This window comes from Cupressus sempervirens, chromosome 9, assembly GCF_028749045.1.
Source record: "Cupressus sempervirens isolate cs-2001-9-10 chromosome 9, ASM2874904v1, whole genome shotgun sequence".
Taxonomy (NCBI): Eukaryota; Viridiplantae; Streptophyta; class Pinopsida; order Cupressales; family Cupressaceae; genus Cupressus; species Cupressus sempervirens.
The window spans coordinates 776,180,209-776,204,115 of NC_143126.1; the positions used below are offsets into that span (position 1 = coordinate 776,180,209).

At 34.2% G+C, this 23,907-nt stretch overlaps 1 protein-coding gene and 1 pseudogene across 1 annotated transcript; both read right to left on the bottom strand.

The window, feature by feature from the left end:
• Nucleotides 1-487: 487 nt before the first annotated feature.
• On the bottom strand, nt 488-1,364 carry LOC149541024 (dihydrolipoyllysine-residue acetyltransferase component 4 of pyruvate dehydrogenase complex, chloroplastic pseudogene; annotated as a pseudogene).
• A 10,037-nt stretch (nt 1,365-11,401) lies between these two features.
• On the bottom strand, nt 11,402-13,447 carry LOC149541025 (ATP-dependent DNA helicase RRM3-like). The gene is made up of 2 exons (XM_089802777.1): nt 12,872-13,447; nt 11,402-11,560 (listed from the first exon to the last, which is right to left on the bottom strand). The coding sequence occupies exons 1-2, from the start codon at nt 13,445-13,447 to the stop codon at nt 11,402-11,404; spliced, it is 735 nt and encodes a 244-aa protein (XP_089658903.1).
• Between the last annotated feature and the right edge of the window lie 10,460 nt (nt 13,448-23,907).

Genomic DNA, 23,907 nt, shown 5'->3' on the forward strand with positions numbered 1-23,907 from the left:
AACTTACATGAAATTTAATGGTTATTCATTTTACATATGACCTACCCTTTGTTAATATATGGTTGTCCATTAATAACATATGAATGTTGTTTTGATGTGATAAAAATATATTTATATCATTTTCACTAGGTCTATTTGACTTAATGTTTACATAATAATAATTATTATTATTATTAGATCAAACTAGCCTCACTTCATTGAATTACAAAATATAGAAAATGTTGACCACAATAGCAGCCACAAGGTGAATTTAAGCTATTATATCCACCTTTATAACATTTTCCAGAATATGCAAAGTTTCATAGTACTTGTCTAAGACTCTAAAGAGACAAATTTAGTCACAAAATGAAGCTTATACAAAAAGGAAATTACAAACACAATTACTGCATCTTTTTGTAACACAATACGAGCACATCAACATTGAATGGTGAAAAATCTCTCCAAAACATGACACACACACAAAGAAGGCATCATTCATACCTTACCCTTACAATGTAAGTACCACTAGGTTTTCCATAACTTTTGCAAATATTTTCAAGAGGGTTGCCAAATGAGCACCATAGATTTTTAGTGGTATGTACTTACATTCACCTATATTTTACTTTTCACACCAAGGAACCCATCTCTAGTTTTTGTGACTATATTCTTTGATCCCTCAACAACCCTAGTTGCACCTTGTTCTAGTGGAAGAATTACATCAAATCTGTCTACTCCAAACATTCCAAGATTGCATAAAGTAAAGGTTCTTGAATTATATTCTTGAGGTTGAAGTTTCTTTGCACGAGATTTCTCAACAAGATCCTTCTGCCTTCAAGAAAGTAAATATAGGTTTGCCTTATCTGCATCTTGAAGAACAAGATTTATATAAGTCCTCCATTTTTTATGACTGCAACTATGATATTTGTGCTATTGTTATAAGTAAAACTTTGATCAGCCTTGTAGCTTGAGTTGACAATCAAATGTTGTGCTAAAGGCATTGTAGTTGTCTTTTCTAGTAGATAATTCATGGTCACCCCCTTGGATTTCCCATTTTTGTAGAGAGAATCTAGAGCATTTGTAGTGATAGAGTACCCAACCTAGAATGTAGGAGCTGAAAGGATCTCTACCATATTTCTTGCCACAACCACATGTATTGTTGTAAAAGGCACCATGGTTCCTAGACACACAAGTGTTTTCTAAGAAGCCACAAGTTTAATAACAACAACAACAATAGGGGATGGTTTGGGTTTAGCCATGACACTAACATATGGAGAAGGTATTATTATAATATTTGCTACACTCTCAATTTCAAAGATGGTAATTTATCCTTTAGGTCTAGATCCCACAATATTAGCTAGATCAACCTTGTATTGTTTAACCAATTTTTACTATTCAATATACATGTAATTTATCTATCATGTCTTTGTAGGCCTCAAGTTGCATCAAGTTATAATTTACTTTTTCTTTTAATAGGTAAGTTCTCATAACTTCTTTTATAATCATATCTCATAAAGGAGAGTAAATACATCTCTTTGACAATGTATGAAACCATTAAAAAATAGTTTTAAATACTAAATGTATAATATTTATGATGCAGAGAAGTATTTGAATGTGATGTGTATCTATGTTCTTGGCATGTTAGACGTGCATGGTTGAAAAACTTAATTGCAAAGGTCAAAGATAATGCAATTAGACAAGAAATGTTTGATAGGCTTGGATATATCATGCATCGTTAAGTAAATGAAGATTCAACAAGGAATGATGTTCACATGTTTATTAAAGACTTTAAATACACACAACCCCATTTGTTGATTATTTTAAGAGTTGATGGTCTGAAAGATTGAGTATGTGGAATAGATGTTGCCATACACTCAAGCATGCAGGGCAAGAAACAAATGAAACCATAGAGTCATACCACTCACACCTAAAAAGACGATTCTTAAAAGTAGTAGAGTGTGATGCCAATCGTTGTGTTGATTGGTTGGTGCATCAACTAACAACACATGTTTATATCTATTATTGGTGGGTACAAATCAGCAAGAAGCATGGTTTCTATAGGAACTTTGAAATTGAGAAGATTGAAAACACATCTTGGGTTTGAGCATTACAAATTCCAGATGAAAATGTTACATTTAGTGATCTTGATGATTGTATAGCATGGGTTACAAGTCAAAGTGATACTTATTTTCAATATGAGGTGTATATCTCATCACATGATCTATGTACATGTGCTCTTGCAACTTTTCAAAGCAAGGATACATTTGCAAGCATGTGATCAAGGTGAACTTAATGTGTGTGTGTGTGTGTGTGTGTGTGTGTGTGAGAGAGAGAGAGAGAGAGAGAGAGAGAGAGAGAGAGAGAGAGAGAGAGAGAGAGAGAGAGAGAGAGAGAGAGAGAGAGAGAGAGAGAGAGAGAGAAAATTTGTCTAATAATAATTTGCATGTAGACTTGGATTATCTCCCTACAACAGTTGATTCCATGGAAGAAAGATGCCCAGTCGGTGTTTCTAATCATTTGGTATGACAAAAAAGTTTATTTATTTATTTTACTGGTATAAGATTCTTGACAAATCATATGTTTAAATGTGTCTCATTATCATTGTAGGAAGTAACTGAATTAGATGGGATTGGAGATAACAAAAATTGTCAACTATTGGATGATCACTCGATATGTACACAGGTGAAATAATAATTACATATTGATGATTTTTATTCTTATTCCTAAAATTATATGTTTAACCTTTTGTGGACGATAGAAAACAATGATGAGAATGCAATGATCGAAATAAAGTTGGAAATACACAACGAGATTCAAGGAATGACTAGTACATCTGATCTAGCAACACTTTCTTTCATTCGAAATTTTTTGAAGGACTTGACAAATAAAGTCAAAAGTAGAAAAATATCATCCCATCTTGGATTAGACTATCCAAGTGTGCATCCATTTCATCCCATACAAGATGGATTTGGCAATACTCTTCATTGACAAAGGGACTTAATTGAATACATGAATATAAGGAGAAAAACATGAATATAAGGAGAAAAACAAGTATCTTGAATCAAACACCCACATTTCCACAAATGCCATGAAATCTGAAGTGTCAAAATTGGATTGATGATCTTGATAGGGCAAATGAATGAGATAAGGATCACTCTAAGTACAATGAACATATGGTTGACATGGTTAATATCATAGAGTATGGGAGCATGCAAGATACTAATGCAAACACATTGGATTTGATTGAAAATGCATGCTATGGTATCATCATACTTGTTTGTGTTGCACTGTAAGCAAATTTTAGATTTTGTAATGCTATGTTGTTATTTTGGGCATGTACAAACACAATAAAATTTTTTAAGATAGTTTATGAAATTCCACAACTTGAATTATCTTTGATGCATTCTGTCAAATTTTTCACATTCCTTGTTTATCCTTCCATATTTTGATATATGTCTACTAGCAATTTTCAGCTATACTATTTAACAAAAAAAAAATCTTTACATTATGATTTAATGGATATACATGTCCAGTTTCAAGTCTCCCATTTTTTGCCAGTTGTGGGGATGATGTTAAAGGTTTTGGAATGTAGATTTTGGAAGTTGATAAGGCTTCTCATTCTTGGCATTTGAATCAATATTATTTATAAACTACTTTTATAGCTCTTGAATTTGCACAAGAAGAGAGGATGTTAGTAAAGGGATGTTATATCTTGCTTAAAAACCTGTACATTTTATATACTTTATAGTTTTTAATCATCCTCAACAAATCTATTTTGTGCATTTCCTTTCATAATTGTGCTTTGTCTATGATTTTATATGATGTATTATATCCACCAAAACTTCTAACTAACATGGAATATAAACCAGCTACATGTTTTGATTAATGTTCATAAACAATTTCTGAACTCCATTTTACATAGCCACCATAATAGAATGTTGTTGTTATAAAACATGGTCTTATAGCTATCATTTTCTTTTTCTTGAAAATCTAAGTCTTTTAAGAATAAAGTAAAAAGATAAATATAGTGAAGATATCCTATAACCTGTTAAAGCTATCCTGTAACATGTTAAAGCAGTTAAACACTTTGCATGCTCTGTCCATGATTCCAAGTTTATCTAAGATTGGCTAATGGTTTGCAAAAAAGTTTGTAAGGGAAAAAAAACCATATTATTTATCATTTGCCTTTTCTAGAAAATCTAAGTCTTTTAAGAATAAAGTAAAAAGATAAATACAGTGAAGATATCTTGTAACCTATTAAAGCAGTTAAACACTTTGCATGCTCTGGCCATGATTCCAAGTTTATCTGAGATTGGCTAATGGTTTGCAAAAAAAATTGAGTAAGGAAAAATAAACATATAATTTTTAAATTTTGGTTTCTTAAAAACTTTGCCAACATACCTTTATTGAATTTTGAATCTTCACAAACTAAAACTGAAAAATTATAGTGAATAATGTTGTAAGAAAGAAGTCACAGTAATAAGATATATAAAGAACAAACAAAGACTAAAAGGTTCAATACTCACTTGATATAATCTTGATTTTGTTACATATAAATTGTTTTGAACGTCCTATGTAAACAGAAGAAGCAAGAAGCTCATATCAGAAAATAATTTTACAAAGTACCAAATTCATTATATTTATCAATCAACAAAAATTACCATATAATTTTTTCAAATTACTATATTTATTATATTTATTTTTTAAAATTTAACTATTTATTATTGTAAATATTATCGTTTATTGATTAATGTTAATAGGCTACCTTTTGACTTATTTTATTTATAAAATATATTCATATGATTTATTTTAGAAAGATTACATGTTTTATCTAAAACATATAATTAAATAACAATACATATATTTTAAATATAATATTTTAATGTCATTATTAATTTTTATTATGAAATAATGTTTAAAACAAATTAATTTATAGAATATAAAAACTAATATTTCAATGAGTAAATTTTATAAAATTATCACTTTTAAACATAATAATCTATGTTATTAAATATCAAACATAGTAAAATAATTGGAAGAACATTATACGAATCCCTATGTACATCGTAAGTTTCAACCAATGATGAAAAGTGTTAAAATATTCAACAACAATGGACCCACTTGCATAAGAAGTAAAAGAAAGTTAAATTTGAACTCACGAGATCCAAACAGAAAAGTACACATGCCAAACACCGATGTCAAATGCAAGTCAAAAAATTGAAAGCAAAGTTAAGTTAGGGAGGGGCCCACAACCCAGCCACCGAAGCACTCAAAAGGTTTGAGTGTGCTGGTTAAGCCTGGTCGAAGCTTTATCATATGGTCTATAAATAATTTCATCTGTCAAACCTACAAGGTTTTAGAACATGAAGTTTTATCATATGATCTAGATGGATATTCTAATCCTAAGAGCCACTTGTATGCATTGTTGATATTGTTCACTCACTTTTCTTACACATTGTTTATATAATTCACATACTTTTCTTACACAAAGGGTTTTTGAAGCTTAACTTAGGTTCTTCAAAGATCGGTAAAATCTAAAATGGTTAAAAAATAATTATTGTATTCAAATTAATGTTAAATTGCATCAGTGGCAACAAATTTCATTCTAGTTATTGTTGAAAGGGTGTTCTACTGTTATCTGATATTTGATGAAAAGGTATGATTGATTTAAAAATCTCATTGATTTGAAAAGGTATGCTATCACAATAAAACTAAGGTATCATTACTATGGTACATCAATGTTCATAACTAAAAATAGAGTATTAACATATAGCTTTCCATCTCATTCACCCTGTCCCATCTAAAACAGCTTTCAATCTCTGAGAATTAAAGTGGAAAGCCCTTCTCGTGCCGCCTCTGTATTGCTCAACGAATTTATCTTTACATTTTCTTCTCCTCTCCCAAGACCATTACTATGATCAGTGGGCCATGTCAACTTTGGTAAAGAACCCCCGCACACATATTTGCGAGCCTTGCAAATGTTGCTGCAAATCCTCATGCTGCTCCATGAATCCTCCTGATAAATGCGATGGCTCCCACAAACCTCGCATGCTCTCGGCAGAAACACCAGATAACCCACCACACGCTCTATAACACCTTCCACGACATTCTCAGCACCATCTTCGCCCTCAGGGGCGGTCTCGATGATGTTTCTGATCATGTGAGCAAACCAGGCTTATCTTCTCTCCCAGACGCACGCTCACCTTTAGCACGGAGCTATTCACAAGCCCAATTTTACAAATCACATCATTCCCCTGCAACAAGTCTTCTACTGCAACTTCGAGTTCGAAGCTGGGAAACGTGCTCTCCGTCTCCAAGACCAGAAATTTACACCACTGAAGCATGTTTCCGCCGTTAATGGACGCCTGTGCAACGCCAATATTCCAGGCCTCCTCTTTACCAAAAAAACTGGTGGCCCAGCAGACCTCCTCTTTAATAAAATTTTGCGCCCAAGGTAAAGACGCCAGTGGCTGCATGAGCTCAACAACAATAGCGGCCGCCGCTTTTGCAGCCTCTTGAGTCGCCTCTCTGGCTGTTTCACATGCCACAGCCATGATCGCGACATCTACAAGAATCCACCACCGCTTCTCATTTTCTGCCCGAGACAAGAAGCGGGAACATGCATACAATTTATCTAGCAATTCCTCCACCCTGAACATAGACCTGATGTACCTCTGAAGCGCCACAAGCAGAAGCTCTAATTTGGCTTGTAAATGGAGAAGGGATTCTGGTGGGTTGACACCAGTGATATTGAAAGTATAATTCTTGCAATTGGGCATGCGCCGGGCTTCAACTGACCACGCCAGCCCCTTCATCTCGATGATCTCAATACGCCCACATCCGGCGTCAAATTTAATGGAGTCGTCTGAAGCCCTGGAGCTCTGCCATATGGCGATTTCAGTTTCCAAATCCAATATGTACTCATTGCTGCCCATCTTAGAAAACTCGAGTAGATTATAATTGTTCTGCGCCTCAGAAATTTGCTAGACCCCAGTCTGTGTGATTGGTTTTAAACAGTTGGGTAATTATAAGTAGCAGATTTCATGTGCCTTCTTGTCTGTTGCACTCTACTTTCCTCGCACCATCCTCTAATTTCTCTAGCCTTACTTGTCCACTTCATTCAATTTTCATAGCAATATCCAGGAAATGTACTTACATTTTCCTCATACTGGCTAGGAAATTGGGAAGCAGCCCCTCCAGCTCTTCCATGGCATCCTCTTTTATCCAACTTTTTTCAGATCCCTTCGTCTTCCCCTTTTCCTTTTAACTCTCCCTCGCCTCCTCCTTTTCTCTCCAATATCCCCCATTTCCCTCTTTGTTATTCCTCTATTTTTCCGTGTCTTTTCATTTTCATAGTATTATTCTATCTTTTTTTTTCTAAATTATAGAATATATTATTTTATTAATAAACTAATTTAAAACAACTAGTGTACATGCCTACTTCACTACAAGTAAATTAGACTTGAAGAAAAGAATTTCACATAGCAATAAAGCTATTTTGATACTTTTCACAAATATTTTCTAATACATAAATGAAAAGTATTTAAATTCAAGATATTATTTTGTATTATGTTATTAATTAAGTCGATAAGTTTATTGTGGGAGCTTTGTTCTCCAAAACTATTTTTTTAACGGAAAATTTGTAAGACTTGTTAATTATTAATTTTTTGATCCAGTCAACGGACTTTAAGTAATTTCTAAAAGGTATTTATTTTCACGGGCAAGTTTCTAATGTGTTAATAGTCTTGCATATCCACTGCAAAAGCTGCAGCAACCCCCTTCTAATCTTTAAAAAAAAATTAATTTAATGTAGATCATTTGAAACGCTTTCCATAAAAAATTCTTCCAAACTTATAATTTGAGTTTTTAATTTATGCACAATGGAGAAATGTGATGTGTATAACTTTGGAGTGTTGGCGTTCGAAGTAATAAGCATAAAACATCTAGCGAGAGAAGGGCTCAAGGAGGCCTAGTTTAATGCAGCTCAAAGTAATAATGGAGGTGAGCTTCGATAAAGGATATTTTGGATGAAAGACTCGAAGATCCACAAGAAGCTATGGTGGAAAATATTTTGTGGCTATTAAAATTTATGGGGCCACACAAGACATTGCTTACAAAACCATTAACCATTCTCAACTATTTGCAGGCTCCATAAATGATAGAACGTATGCTTTTTTTTCCTAGAATTTTCTAGACCATAGTTGCAAGTATGAATGTATTATGAATTGGTAGAACACATGCTTTAAATTATATTCCCTAAGCTACCTTATGAAGATACCACCTTCTAACCAATGTTAGGCATTTAAACAAACAAATTACAACTATGTGTGATGTCTATCAGAGGCATTTAATTTTGGAAAAGTAAAAATTACCTCATAATTGATACTATGTGTATAAGAAATGACTGATTGAGTGAACTTTATTACCCAAAATTCATTTAAATGCCCACTCTACTATTATTAACTGTAAATGTTGACACAAGGTATGTTGGCAGTAGAATTGCATATGGAAGTCATGTTAAAAAATAGATAGCTGAACATTGTCATATGATTTCAAATATTAAATTGTAGGTTATAAATTGACCACAAATAATTTTATCTATCAAACTCACAAGGTTTTAGAACATGAAGCTTTATCTTATGGTCTAGATAATTTCATTTGTCAAACCTACAAGGTTTTAGAACATGAAGTTTTATCATATGATCTAGATGGATATTCTAATCCCTGCAACCACTTGTATGCATTTGCTTATATAGTTTACTTAGTTTTCTTACACATTGTTTATAAAGTTCACATACTTTTCTTACACAAAGGGTTTTTGAAGCTTAGGTTAGGTTCTTCAAAGATCGGAAAAATCTAAAATGGTCAAAAAAATTTTACCATCTTCAAATTAATGTCAAATTGCATTAGAGGCAACCATTTTCATTCTAGTTATTGTTGAAAGGGTGTTCTACTTACTGTTGAAAGGATGTTGTCTTATATGTGATGAAAAGGCATGGTTGATTTAAAGATCTCATCTATTTCACAATTGTTTGAAATTAGTATGGTAAAAATAAATTTTGATGCAACATGTAGACAATGATTTCAAAGGCAGGTTATGAAAAATTTAACATTTTTTCGATTTGACAATTGGCTGAACCCTTGAACCTAGTGGATACAAGTGTTGATAATAATAGACTCTCCAAGCAACCAACAAAGTCCATTTTCCATTTGAAAGAAATAAAAAAATCTTGACAAAGCAAATATTCTGATTGGGACGATCATAACACCACCTACATTAAAGAGCTTGATTCGCCTAGCAAATGGTGATATTGGTGGAAGCTAATTTCATCAGATGCTTTAATCTCCAATAGTGCACTCATGCCATTGAAGAACGGCACATCTGTGAGAACGTACAACGACGATTGAAAGAGGTGGGCCTCGGCAATTTCCAAGTTAAATTATTCCTCCTTTACCTAGGTGCCTTCGTTTTCAAGTTTCACGCAAATTTCATCGGCATTAACATGAGTTTCCATCTAAAGTCTTTGAGGTGCAATTTCTTTGAAATTTCTCAACGAAGACAACGAAGTTTCCGTGATGACACAACCACGAAACTCACGAGTAGTCGGCCTCATCTCTTCAAACGCATCACCATCTATGCAGTCAAGCTGAAGCGGTTCCTTCAAATTATCTTTCCTTTAGGCGAAACGAAACAATTGAGCAGCGCAGTGGTGTTTTAGGGTTGAAAAATTGCAACAGTTTTAATGGCGCTGGATGACTACGAATTGAATCTGCAAACCGATATCGTCAACTGGAAATGTTCTCGCTATGCAGATTGCAACATGAAATTCATTCGCACCCCACGACACATCAAATTGGCAATGAGAGGTCTGGTATGGTCGATTCAAGCCCTTCCCTTGCAAAACCCTAGCGAATATTCCTTCAATATCATACATGTCAAACGATCGGATCAAGCCACTTTGTTTTCATCAGAAGCTGCCGCGCCGCCCAATTTGCCTGCAAAGTTTGAGATTCTGCTTGAAGAGTATAAGGCGTCCGTGGAGTCTCTGCGCAGGATGGACGAAGCGCTGGATAAATTGTATGCATTTTCCCGTTTGTTTTCCCTCGCCGGAGAAGGTAAGCGGTGGTGGATTGTTGTTGACGCCGCAATCATGGCGACAGCTTGCGAGTCTACGCAAGAGGCGCTTCACGAGGCAGCACAAGCAGCGGTGGCCATTCTTGTTGACCAAGTCAACTCCCCTGTTTCTGGCGACCAGCAGCAGAGGGAGAGCTCCGAGAGATCAGGATGGTGGATTGGCAAATGGACGATTGCAGATGAGCTCTGGGCCACTGGTTTCTTTCCACGGGATGGCTGGAAATGCAGCATGAGAATGATTCAGGCAAAGGCCGTTGAGAATGGAAATGTTTTTCAGTGGTGCAGGGTTCGAACCTTCGACGAACCCAACCCCAATTTCCAGTTTGAGGTTGCTGTTCATGAGTTTTTGGAGGGAGATGACGTGCTTCTGCGAATTGGTGTGGCCAACGACCGCCCCCTCACTGTGCGCGTGTTTTTGACGGAGTTCGTGGAAGTCGTCTGTTCTCAGGAGGGACTCGAAACCGGGACCTCCTTGGGGTTGGGTTACCTGCTGCCCGGCACCGCGAAAGAGCACATCAGGTCTGCCCTGGGCCGAAACGAGGCTGCCCTAACTGATAATAATGTTGTGGAAGGTCTTCTCGGGCACTTGATCAGGTACCTTGCTTTTCTGGGGAGTATTTGTGTGATTTGTGGGCACGAACGGCTTTCGGATGTTCCGCGAAGTAGTACCTGCAGTGATATTTGCAAGGCTACAAAGCAACGTTACGAGGATGCAATTGCGAGGGTTCTGCCTGAGATGAAGATTTCAGAGACGGAAAGGGCAAGTAGGAGAGACCGTTATGTGAGAAACATGTACAAAAATACGACCGAGGGACGCTCAGGACTTGGGAATCTGCTGTGTATGGTCGTTGTGGATGAGCGTAGAGATGATGGTTTGCTTTGTTACGAAGAGGCAGTTGGCAGAGTAACTATAATGAAGTCGAGGAGCATAGCATTGGCTCTGCAGATCCCAGTATCTGATTTATGGATCGACGATGGTGAGAGTTTTTAAATAAAACCCTAAAAGCATGTAAGTAACAAATTTCTAAGTTAAATCAGACAGATTTTAACCAGTTCAGAACGCTCGCTTAGTCCGCCATTTTCAAATTACTGGTTAAAACCTCATGTCCAGCAGAATCTCCCTTTAAATTTTGTAATGTTGTTTTGTGAAAAATTAGGAATATTGTTTTAATGGGCAAAAAGCTCTCTGCTGTTAGAATTTCAAAACCCCATCTTTTCCTTTTCATCTGCAATTACAGAGGGGAAAACTTATTCTCGGCGTCTTTGGTCGTACATGAAATGCGGGATGATTTATTTGTCGTCCGTTTCACATTTGCCTTCAAAATCCAGACCGTACAGAGCAAATTTTGGCGACGGAACTATTCCCGAGTCCCGACAATAAACGGCCATATTATTTTCCTTGCTATTGCTTCTAGCTGCCACCTGGAAGCTAATCCTCAAATACGGGCACTACATAGTAAACACTAACACTAATATTCATAGACCATTTAGTTGGCTAATAAAACTAGCACTTGCTCCAGAAAGAGGTGCAAGGGGTACGTCGATAGCTTTTTAAATTTAAAAAATAAATTTAAAAGACGTAAATATAAAACAAATATTTATATTTGATAGTGTAGATTATATATATAGAATAGAGGAATATACATTTGACAGTTGTCTTTGAAGGTTCAAAAAAATGTAAAATGATATTATTTGATTTAATGCAAGACATCGAGTTCAATAGTTGATTTGAGTTGCACATTTTTTTAGTTCTATTGAAATTGTAAATAGAAACGTAACAGTACACATAGATCTCATCAAGGAGGCACATTGAATACATAAATATGTACCAAAGAATAAGATGAGAAGATAGAACAAGTCGCAAAAGTTAAATCATAATGATGTAACTACAAGGATCATCCAACGTTAGAATAGATAGTCTTGAAGCATATCTCAATGGCAAAGTTCACAATATTTTTTGACTTATGGAACCAAAAAATGTCCACTCCCTTAGTCTTGAGGATAAAAAAATAGACTTCATACTTGATTTGAATTGCACATTTTTTTTTGAATTTTTATGAAATTGCAAGTATAAACATAATAGGAGTATTATTTGGGGCAAGGCAGCAAAGACCTGTGTGTAAGGAAAAAAAAAAGGATTAATTCTTTATATGAGGTAGATATGAGGCAATTGTAGGAATTGTAGTCGTAGTGAAATTATAGAAGGAAGCAAAAGATACCTAAGATATTTGAAAGTTGCTTGAGCCTTTTTTTTTTCTGAACACCTTCTTTGAATCCAACAAGTGTCAACTTGTAGAAAAGAGTAGTGAATTACTTAGGAAGCCACACAAACACACAAGTAAATGGAAAAAAAAGGATATTTGTAGAATGATAGACATTACCATTTTTTGTAGAAGTAGCTTCAAAGCCATGGTTTTGATGCGAGATTGAGTGCAAACGTGCTTCTTCTTTTTTTCTAAGAATATTGTACGGATTCTTTTTCATCTTGCAAAATCGTTCAAAAGAAAAGGAGGGCTCTATACGAAGCCCTTGGATGGATTTGACTCTAGAGATTGTTGTGAAGGTGAGGCCTTGTCTTTTGGTTTTCCCTATATCAATGGTAGCCATGCCTAAGGTTAAACCCTGTGATTTGTGTATAGTGATAGCCCAAGCTGTCGTAAGAGGTATTTGTGTATGATTGCCTCGGGAAATGGGTTGTATCAGAACAATTTTTAGGTTTCTAGGATCCCAAGGTGGACCAGTATAACTACTAAACTCTACCGTGACATATGAAGGCAACAAAGGAGGTTTACATCCTATTGGATACACTATATCTTTGACCTCTCCAAGAGACCCATTAACAAGACCAGCATCGACCCAAAGGTTCGTTATAAGAATAACACATTGAAGTTTACATAATAAAACTTCTCTTGGTAATTGGTCATCATCAATCGTTTCTTCAAGCCTACGATGTGTATTTGTTGCAGTGCATAGTGCAATAGGCACATTGAGCCTTTTTATCATTTTTTTGTTGTGAAGTGAAACTTGGTCATTGGTAGCAAACAAATGAGTTTCATGGTCAAACTCAATCTGTTCATTTGGAGTGAGGTTCTTGTTTGTACGAGTCATTAAAAAATCCCAATCATGTAGCATTGGTTCAGCATTGCAGATATTGTGTAGTGCTTTGCGAAATTGTATTTGAAGTGGATCATCACCTTCCTGTCTAAATATCGTTTCTAATGTTACCACTGTGTTAAAACTACGCCACAATTGTTTTGCATTTGTGTGAGATGCATAGAGTGGTTTATCCATAATTGGTGGAAGTTGGGCTAGGTCACCTACAAGAATCATCGACATGCCACCAAAGAAAAGGTGTTGTTTGTAGGGTATAGCTTCACGTAGCCTAGAATCAATTTTAAGAAGTAGTTTGGGACCTATGAAACTCATTTCATCAATTAAAATGTATTGAATATTTTTCATGTCTTCTTGGTATTTTGTTAATGTTTGACCCTGAAGTGATTTCATTTCTCAAATTGGGATTTTGAGGGCTGCATGTATGGTTGATGCATGAATATTGAAAGCTGCAATGCCTGTGGGTGCAAGAACAAGGAGTGGATTTATTGTATTTGGAATTGAGTTGTGTAGTGCATTTCTTATGCAACTAATAAGGTATGATTTACCAGTTCCAGCAGTTCCTTGTATGACCATGTATAAAGGCTCCATGGAGAAATTAGATGCATAGTGGTTTCTAATGATAGAAAGAGCAATTTGTTGATGTCGTGATAAAGTGTAACTATTGGAAGAGACAGAGGTAGAATGGCCAATAGTTGAGCCAACATTTTTTTGTCTATGTATAAATTGAATGGCATGGTCATGCAAATTCAAAGGAACGTTATGGTCTTCCCATGGATGGTTGTTGTCAAACTCACGTTTTCCCAACATGTCAAGATCATCTAGGCTAGAACTATTGGCAAGGCCAAGTTGGGACAAAAATTCCCACTCATTTAGTTGCAATGAATCTTGTATTTCCATGTCACCATCTAAATCATTCTCCTCTTTCAAGATCTCGTCATCTTGATCTATGCGGTCTACATGCCAAACATTATATGTGTCTATTTTTAATTGCTTCCAATGTCTAATAATGTCATCTTTGTCCACACCTATATCTACACAGATATCACGAAAGTGTTGTACAAGAGCAATTCAGTCCAACAAAAGGTTTCAAAATGCTCAGAGTCTTCATTGGGAATTACAAAATATTTTGGATACACTTGTACTATTGCCATTTCCTTTCATATTCTCCATTTATCTCATTGGTGAGATGCAGCATATGTGTATGATCTCGCTGATTCAATTAGTGTAAGTTGTTGAAGATCAGCTGGACGTTCCATGTATGCTTGTATGTAGCTAGATTCTATGTTGCTATCAACACTTGTTTGTTTAAGTCGGTGCAACACTTTTCGCCCCAATTCAAAGATATAAACTGACGATTACAATTCACAAGGGGCAATTTTTGAAGCATGTGACATGTTTCTTGTGCACTAATGTCTCTTTCGAAAACAATTTCAGCCATAAACTTCTGGTATGCTTTGATGGCATTGTCGTCTACATTTGAATCCGAGCAAATTCTAGCCAACATTTGAACACAATTTTCACTTTTTCTTTCAAATTTGGATGCATGCTTAGCAATGTATTTGAGAACTAAGGCTCAAGATGTAATAGGTTGGCAATCTATATTTGCTCTCTATATTGATAGCATATGTGGGTTATGAATGTTCAACCTATCATCATTTCTAGCTGGGTCAAAGCATTTGTGCCCTGTTTCATTACAGTATAATGATGCTTGCTCACATTCTTTCCAAGGTGCTTTATATCTACATTTCATTTCTTTACCTTTCATGCATAGGCACATCCTCTCAGTACATCGAGTGTGCCTTTGAACACGATTGACCAACTCTGCATAATCAACTAAGGGATCAGTAGAAGTTATTTCAGTTGTATTTAGAACACATGGATCTTCTGTTGGAGCTCTATGTTGAAAGTTGTCCATTTCTACTTTTGAGCGAGGGTTCATAGCTAAAACATATTTCTCAAAGAATTGTTTGGCCTTTTTGACTGCTTTAGGGTTTTCCCAATCAAGTGTGTCCATATTTGGAGCATTTTTTATCCAAATGACACCATATATGTGCGCAGATCCTCTTCCTTGCCATTCTGAGCGATACCAATAATTGGTTGCCTCCATGAGCTTATCAATTATCTCTTCATGAAATTTTTTGAAGCGTTGGTGTAGATATAGTGATGTTGTATGCGAGTTATTAATCACATTATCAATACGTTGTTTGTTGGTAAGCAATGAAGATGGTACATTTGGGGATAGAACACTATGCAAATCAGGCCATTTAGTGTCTGCTGCAGTCAATGTAAAGAAGAATGTTGGAGATCCTATTTGGGTTATCAAACTTGCCAACTCCATACGATGTGTATTCCAGAATGCTCTTGTCCCTCGTAAAGTAGACCCAAAGTGCATCAGTTCTTCGACAAGTTTATTGTCAGATAGGTTAGTGAGGTGGGAGCGAAGGTCTTCAATAGTGGATGGTGTATTATCTTTCACTCTGTGCTTGATAAATACAGATGCATTAGACTGGCTATGATGACGCATCATAAGATTCAAGAGGAAGTATCTAAAGCGTGGATGTTGGCCAAACCTATTATCATGGTAATGAATAAGATGCACGGCATATTCATGGATTTTGACTTCTCTAACGCAAGGTTGCATGGGTAGTGCAGTACCATATGGAAAAACTGTGGGAAAAGCCATGTCAAACAAGCCCTCAGTAGTATACTCATTAATGGCGGTTGAACCTATTAGTGGCCAAACTGTGATGTCATCTATCTCTTGTTCCATTTGTAAAGAATCTTTTATGATTTGTAGCTGACGACGTTTGTTTGGTAGGCCCATCATAAACGATGTTGAATATTGGGAGGCATATTCAATATCAGATTGTATGTTTTCAACTGAATCAGTTGTCGAAGGTAGAGGTTCACTACAATCATCAATTGTATGTAGCATTTGTGAAATATCGATAGTGCAAGTAGGAAGCATTGATAATGCCAACATGTCCATTTCTACATCTTTGTAGTAAGGGTCAAATTTGATCTTGTATGAGAGTGCATCATGAACATGGCCTCTACTAACATAGCAATCATAATGCTTCCCACTTGTATTAAGTCTTCGAACCATTAGGACATCTAGTTTGTCAATTGTAAGGGGTAAATATTTTGTAATTGTTTGAATATCCTGGGGAAAGCTTATTGTGTGGCCACTATATTTGTATTGCCCACCATGAGCATGGGTTACTTGCAAGATGGGAGTAACATATGCAATAAGTATCTCCTCTACTTGGGTGAGAACCCTTAACATAGTTGGTTGCTCAGAGGGGTCCATGTTGTTGGTTTCTGAGAAACGATGTATTCCCCTCTCAGAAGAACATCTCTTACAAGTGATAACTCCATTTGATGTACACACATTCATACCAGGGTAGCACTCCTTTCAGGTAGTACATGTTTGCAATTGTGAGAGGGCATCTATCCTAGTTCTAAATCTATGGGTTGCATTTATATATTTCGAGGAAAACTGGAAACCGATGTGGTTCATTGATTGTTGACAAGGAGGGATTTTCTCAGTAGGATTTTGTGGTGCATTCATTGAAGGTTGTGGTGTAGGAGAACTTGTAGAACCATGTAGGTGGGAGGGGAATGGTTGGTTCAGTGTTGACTGAAAATGTTGCTAGCGTTGAATGCAACGACGTGCTCTAATTTCTTCTCTATGGCAGCCATAACATACACGACTTCTCTTGCATGATTGCATAGCAACACTATTACTATGGATGGGCTGTCTATCTTGATTAGGAACAATGGGAGCCATATCTTGAATTGTATAGTAAGAAGAACAATGTATTTCTATCACCATTATAAAATTACAAAAGAAAGGAAGTGCAATAACAGTAATAGTAATATCAAAAGAGTATCCACCCTTTAATGCAAGTTGTATAGGTGGAAAAAATATAGTATGTTGAAGAGTAAGAGTAGTAGTTGTGTTGAACCTCTTTGTACAAATGTTAAATTAGCCTAAGTAAAGGGTTGGTTATTGCTTTAGAACATATTTGGTACTACCAAATGTAAAACATATTAGATAACAATAAAGTTGCAAACACAAATCAAACATTGGGTAAAAGTATAACAAAGAGTACATATTTTGTAAAGAAATTTAAGTCATTGGAAGTGATTTTGAAATCACCTTAATAGATGATTCAATACTTTCACTATGTGACGATGACCTCTTACTTCTAAATCACCTTAACTGATGATTCAATACTTTCACTATGTGAAGATGACCTCTTACTTCCAACACTTAGATACACTTTTACACCCATTGTCGAGATTATGAATTTAAATATAGATTCTACTCTTGATCTCATTGGAATTGTCATTTCTGTGGATCCTACCTCTACAATACGAAGGTGAGATGGAACTGAGGTTGTAAGAAGGAGTCTCAAGATGGTTGATGTTTCTACATCCACTATCAATGTAACTTTGTGGGGACAAGCAGCTATGAAAGAAGGTGCACAACTACAAGAAATGTATCATCTACAGAAGTCAACTGTGCTTGTTATAAAAGGTGGTCGTCTGGCATAATACAATGGTAGGGTTGTAAGCACACTTGCCACTTCATAGATACTTGTAAATCCTGATATTAATGAAGCCATCCAACTACAGTCTTGGTTTTCTGAACATGGGCATGCGTTTCTTGCAACAACACCCACCCTACTAGATTCGCCTATGATTTTAGTGCGGAAAACCATTACCAAGATTGAAGAGGAATGTCCAACTTCCTCAAAACCTCTCCAATACATTGTTAAAGTAACCCTTGTTTTTGTGGTAAGGAAGAAATTTTGTTATCCAGCTTGTCCCCTTGTCATAGCAGGAAAGCAATGCAAGAAAAGGGTTGAACAAAATACTGGTTGCAGTTGGTATTGCCCAAAGTGTCTAACCACCTTTTTAGATTGTGATTATAGATATGTACTTCAAGTCAAGATTGAAGACCATACTTGATCATTGTGGGCAACGAATTTCGATGAAACTGCAACTAAACTCCTTGGCATGCCTGCAAAAGAGCTCTATATGCTACAGTTTGATGCTATTGAACCTGATCGTGCAGAGTTTGCTATACGAACTGCTCAATACAACCAATTTTTATTCACAGTTACAAGCAAAATAGAATTGTATCATGATGAGTTGCATCTGAACTCAACGATCTTGGAAGTTACTAGGTTGGACTTCATAAGTGAGTGCACCTCACTCTTTGATGGAATCATAACCCCCTGTGCAAGCTGCAGCTGAATAGATAATGCAACACACATGACAACACATGACTTCTATTTTTTCTATATTACTATCCATACATGAAAATGACGTCTTTTCTGATACGTATATTTAATATGAATCACAATTTTTTTTGGTTCTCCTTAATATCCATTCTCTATGCTTATCGCCTCCTCTTTGATGAATGGACTACTATCCTCGTACCATATACTCGTCAATAGGGTTTCAAGAACCCTTCAAAACTTGTCTTTTAACCTTTTGCTATAACACTAATATTTATAGACCATTTATTTGGCTAATAAAAATATTTGGTGTTTATTAATTATAAATGTATGAATCTATTGAGAAGAATATTTGTCTTTTTTTATTAAAAAAGAAATTCAGAAGAACATTTTTTTTCCAGTGGAAGATATATTTTATATGTAAGTCTTTATGAGCTGAACACTAAAATGTAATAAGTGCTTTGTTCTAATTAGAAACATGTTCTTATAGAGTATTATTAGTGAAATACAAGTCAATACATTTGGATCTATTAAATTTCCAAAATCAATCAGTATTGTTAGTTTTTTTTCCAAATTCGATTGTTTTTTGTTCACACACAATTGAATCCTTGTAGTGACATCACAAAGATTAATATTTAAAAATATCATCTTTTCACAATTCATAGAGATATCATACAATGTAATTCGATTCAATTATGTCTAGACAATTTATAATAGAATATATATATAAACACATATACTACACACTAGCACTTACATTTATAATAGATTTAGTGGGCTTAGATATACTGATGTACATTACCTAAAAATGTATTATTCTATTGAGAAAAATATTTGAATTTTCTTTATTCCAAAATAAAAAAAATTAAGAGCGTTGTTTTCTAGGTCATGATTTTCTTTGAATTAAAATTTTTGTTCTTTGTGAGCATTAAATCTAGATGCAATGAATGTTTAGTGTTCCATTCATTCTTATGAGTTCTTATTGCAGTTCCTTTCTTAGTAGATTGTGTTAAAGTTTTTTTATCAACATTTTAGATCACAATCTTTGATGATAAAAGAACCAATATTCATAAACTATGAATCAATGGACTTGATTCGAAAACTAAACAATATAATTTTAATAATAACATCACAAATATTTAATATGTAAAGATATTATTTATTCACAATTTATAGAGATATTATGTTATTACATTCAATTATGTCTAATATTATCTAAAATAGTTTGGTAAAAAGCCATAAGTAATTGAATCTTGAAATAATTGAAAGAATGATATTTACATATGTAGTGTAGGTTTCTATATTGAATTTTGTTCGACCTTTCATTAACACTAGGGGTAACAAGCTACTTGTAGCCCATGTATGCAATGCTGCCACTTTAACCATTGTCTTTCCCCCAATTATCGCCTAAAAAAATCCTAGTAAAACATGCCAAAACAAATCACCATGAACACCAATAACTGTTCTCTTTTTTTCATTTTTTCATTTTCTTGATTGTTGATTGGTCCATTTGTCCAAAAAGTACTATAATGGCTATTGGGGGGTCTTAGTGGTGGGTATTGGGAGAACATTTTAAAATGACACGTTTAGATCACCTCGCACTCCACAAGTTCTACAAAGAGTTCTGTAAAAATGGGAAAGTTGAAAGAGATTAGCTTTAAGCTATTCACTCACCTACGAAAGTTCACCATTAGTTGAAAAGATGGTTTTGATAAAGCTCCACAATGAGCGTATTTTTACCAGATAATGCTTCAACAAAGCTTACTATGATATTCAAAAACACCACCACCTTATCCTCGCACACTCTTACATCTTCAACAAATTCTTTGCAAGTTTCTGTTCAACTCTTGAAAAACAATTTGTGTAATTTAATTGCATTTCCAGTGCGCTTTGAAATAAGTTTGAGAGGAAGAGCTAGAACTTTCTCATCGAGCTATATCTCTCTGCTGGTATTGAACATCACCGTTTCTTTATTTCCAGGATTACCAAATCTCAATTGGGCAATAGATCCAGCTCTACTTCAAACTGTATATCGGGGTTCATATTTTTCTAACTCAAAAAATTTGAATAAGTTCTCATCTTTAACATAAATCATACCCAAACAATTTGGCAAGTCAAAATCCTACCGTTCAATTTTATGCTCTCCTTCAAATAGAATCTCCCAGTTATTATCGATTCTACACCGAATATGTTCGACCTTGGTAGTGAGCAATCTGTTTTCTCCAAATATAGATTGAATGTCTATAAGGTAGTTTGCATGTTTGTTATATATAACATCTCTGATTCCATCAAGGGTGCAGAGAATTTCTAATTTGGCCCCAACAATAAATACAATGCAAACCTCATTATCCCAGAGAGAAACCAACAAATCAAAAAATGTGAAAATCTTTTTAAATTCGAATTATGACCTTGTGTGAAGATTTTTTCACAACGAAGAGGATAATGCTTCAGAAGGTTTGCTTTGGCTACTCTTTCATATCTCAACCTCACCCTGCCAGAAGAAGAGATTTGTCTGTCTCTTACTAGACTATATATTGATGCATCACATTACATGAATGGTCTATCAAATATATTAACTAGCACTTGCACCAAAAGGAGGTGGAAGGGTAGTCGATAGGGTTTTTGTTTGAAAGAATAATTAAAGATATATGTAATAGAAGGAAGCATATAAAATTGACATTATACAAATATGTGTTAATAAACAAATAGTAGATTAATATTGTATAGTTTTTGTGCTTCTAGATTTTAGAATTCATTATACATCATTAATATGTCAATATTTGAATCTTTTGAAAATTCAAAACAATTTTCATTTTTATGTTTGATTAAGATTTTAATAAGTTTTTATTTTATTTTATATTAATTATATATTTAAAAAATAATACATGAACTCATTTTTATTTGTAATATATATTTAAAATATATTATAATACAAACAAAAAATTATACATATATAATATTATATTATATATTTAATTCAATTTATATTATATATCAATTATGTATTGATAAATATTATCATTTTCACACAATATTATATAATTAAATTTATTCAATAATTATTTTATTTTATTATAATAATTTATTTCTAAAGAAATACAATATAGTTAAAAGTTTGAATTATTTTATCAACAATTTGATATAAGTTATTAAAGTGAAATAATGTATTATATTTTTAAAATTAAAATTATAGTTAAATTCATTAAGGGAAGTAGTAAGTCATTATGTGGCATTTGTTTTCAATTTTATTTCAATATTGTACAAGGGCATTCCATTGAGGTTCTTTGCCACATCATGGTGAAATCTCCTCACCCAAGCTATATTATTCCTTATCATTTTAAAAATTAATGACAATACAATTGCATTCCTTCTTTATTGCAAAATGCAAGTATTACCTCCTAGTGATTATAATTATATTCATAAAATTACAATCAATCAAAGATTTTAGTTTTTTATTTCTAACTTTTTATTAGTTAATTATTGAAGCTCGAACCACTAGAAATGTAGGGAGTGGGAATGAGAAGTATGAGTTTAGTATGCTTGAAAAGATTTGTGTACTATTTAGTAAGTCATCTATGTGTAAGTACTATGATATCATAATATTTTATCTTTCTTATAATATTTTTCTCTACAACCACAAGTTTATTCTCTCATGGAAAAGGGTTTGCTTCAATGGCGGAGAAAAACCTCTCAAAAGTTTTGGTGTATTTCTAAGTTATTGCTAGGAGACTATGTATGAAAGATGAGACTTTAATCTCACAATATATTCTTAAATTTTCTACATTCTATCTATTATATACCTTTGATAAATATAATGATTTAAAAAAAAAAAATTTAATTTAATTTTTAATCTAATATTTATTTATTTTTATTTACACTAAAGCAAAGCAAATCATATGTTAAAACAATACATTTAAATTTTTTTTAATTTGTAGTAATACTTTATATTATAAAAATATAATTTTTCAATATTAAATTCTTACTAAAAAGGTGGTTACCCAATATTTTAAGGATAGAAAAATTGGCACTTACAAATTTAGTTGTTGATGTTATTTTGAAGAAATGTGCTAAATGTGCCTGGTTGTATTGTGCTATAAGTGTTGCTAAGTTATTCAATGGGGAATAGGAATTCTCAAAAATATGATGATTTTCATAAATAAATTGATACATAGTAGTTTTGTTTCAAAACTATTTATAGTCAATGTTGTCACTCAAAATTCCTTCACAATAATTACATTAAGAGTGTTAAAACTAATAGATTTGAAAAATGTGTATATATATACTATTGATCATTCTAACATGTAATTGCTACATGCTCCACATGTCATTTTAGTGTGGTTACATAGTGTAATTGCTAAATGTTCCACATGTCTTCTTAGTGTAATGTAGTGTAATCCTAAATGTTCCACATGTCTTCTTAGTGTAATGCAGTGTAATCCTAAATGTTCCACATGTCTTCCTGTGTGATTGAAGTGTTGTTTTTTCTTCACTCTCAACTTTGTGAGAAGTTTATGATGAAACCCAAGCACTTTCAGTAGAACTTGGCAAGCAATTCATATTGTCCAAGTGATTTGTTAGGCTGTGATTGGAATGCTACTTTCAAACTAGAGGAGGGTTGTGACATCAAAAATGTAGTCACTCACATGGTGAGTGTGGCATCTCTGCTCTAAAAGACACACTGCAATCTCAATCTCACCATTCTTAGATCCCTCCACTTTTCTTAGGTATATGCTACAACATTTTCTTTCCAATATCTCTTTGGAAATTCAAAATAACAACAATCCTCAATTATTCAATTTCTCCCTTTTAATGGTATCATGTTCATATTTATGGAGGTTGCGTGATGTATGTATTATCTTAGATATAAGAAATATTTTTGAGAAGGGATACACTTTAATTTGTTTAGATGAATATGTATCTAAAATTAATCATATGGTAATGTGCAGGCAACATCATTTATGAGGGGACTGAATTGTATAGTGTGAATAGTTCACTTGGGTTGGTTCCACCTCACTTCACAACAAATAGTGAAAGGAGTTCCCTTTGTCGAGCTTTTGTTGGGAGACATTGTGAGTATATGGAGAATATATTGTAGCTAGAAGAGATAAGACATTCTCTCATACTCCCCCCTCACCATTCTAAGAGACTTCATGGGGGGGTAGGAGCAAGGGCAACGATAGTATGAGTAGGATCAGCTCCCTTGCAGGTGCTACCAAGAGCTGCAGGAGATGCCCCACTAATGTCACTGTGACACCATCCAACAAGTATCCAATGCTCCATATTAGTCACCTAAAACCATTTTCAAAAAGTTGTTTACTAGAAAACCATGGAAACCAATTTTTGGGAGCTGAAACCATTTTCTAAGAGTTGTTTATCAATGTGAGACAAATTCAGATTGCTTGCAACCTCATAGTGAAAGCCCATCAGCTAATT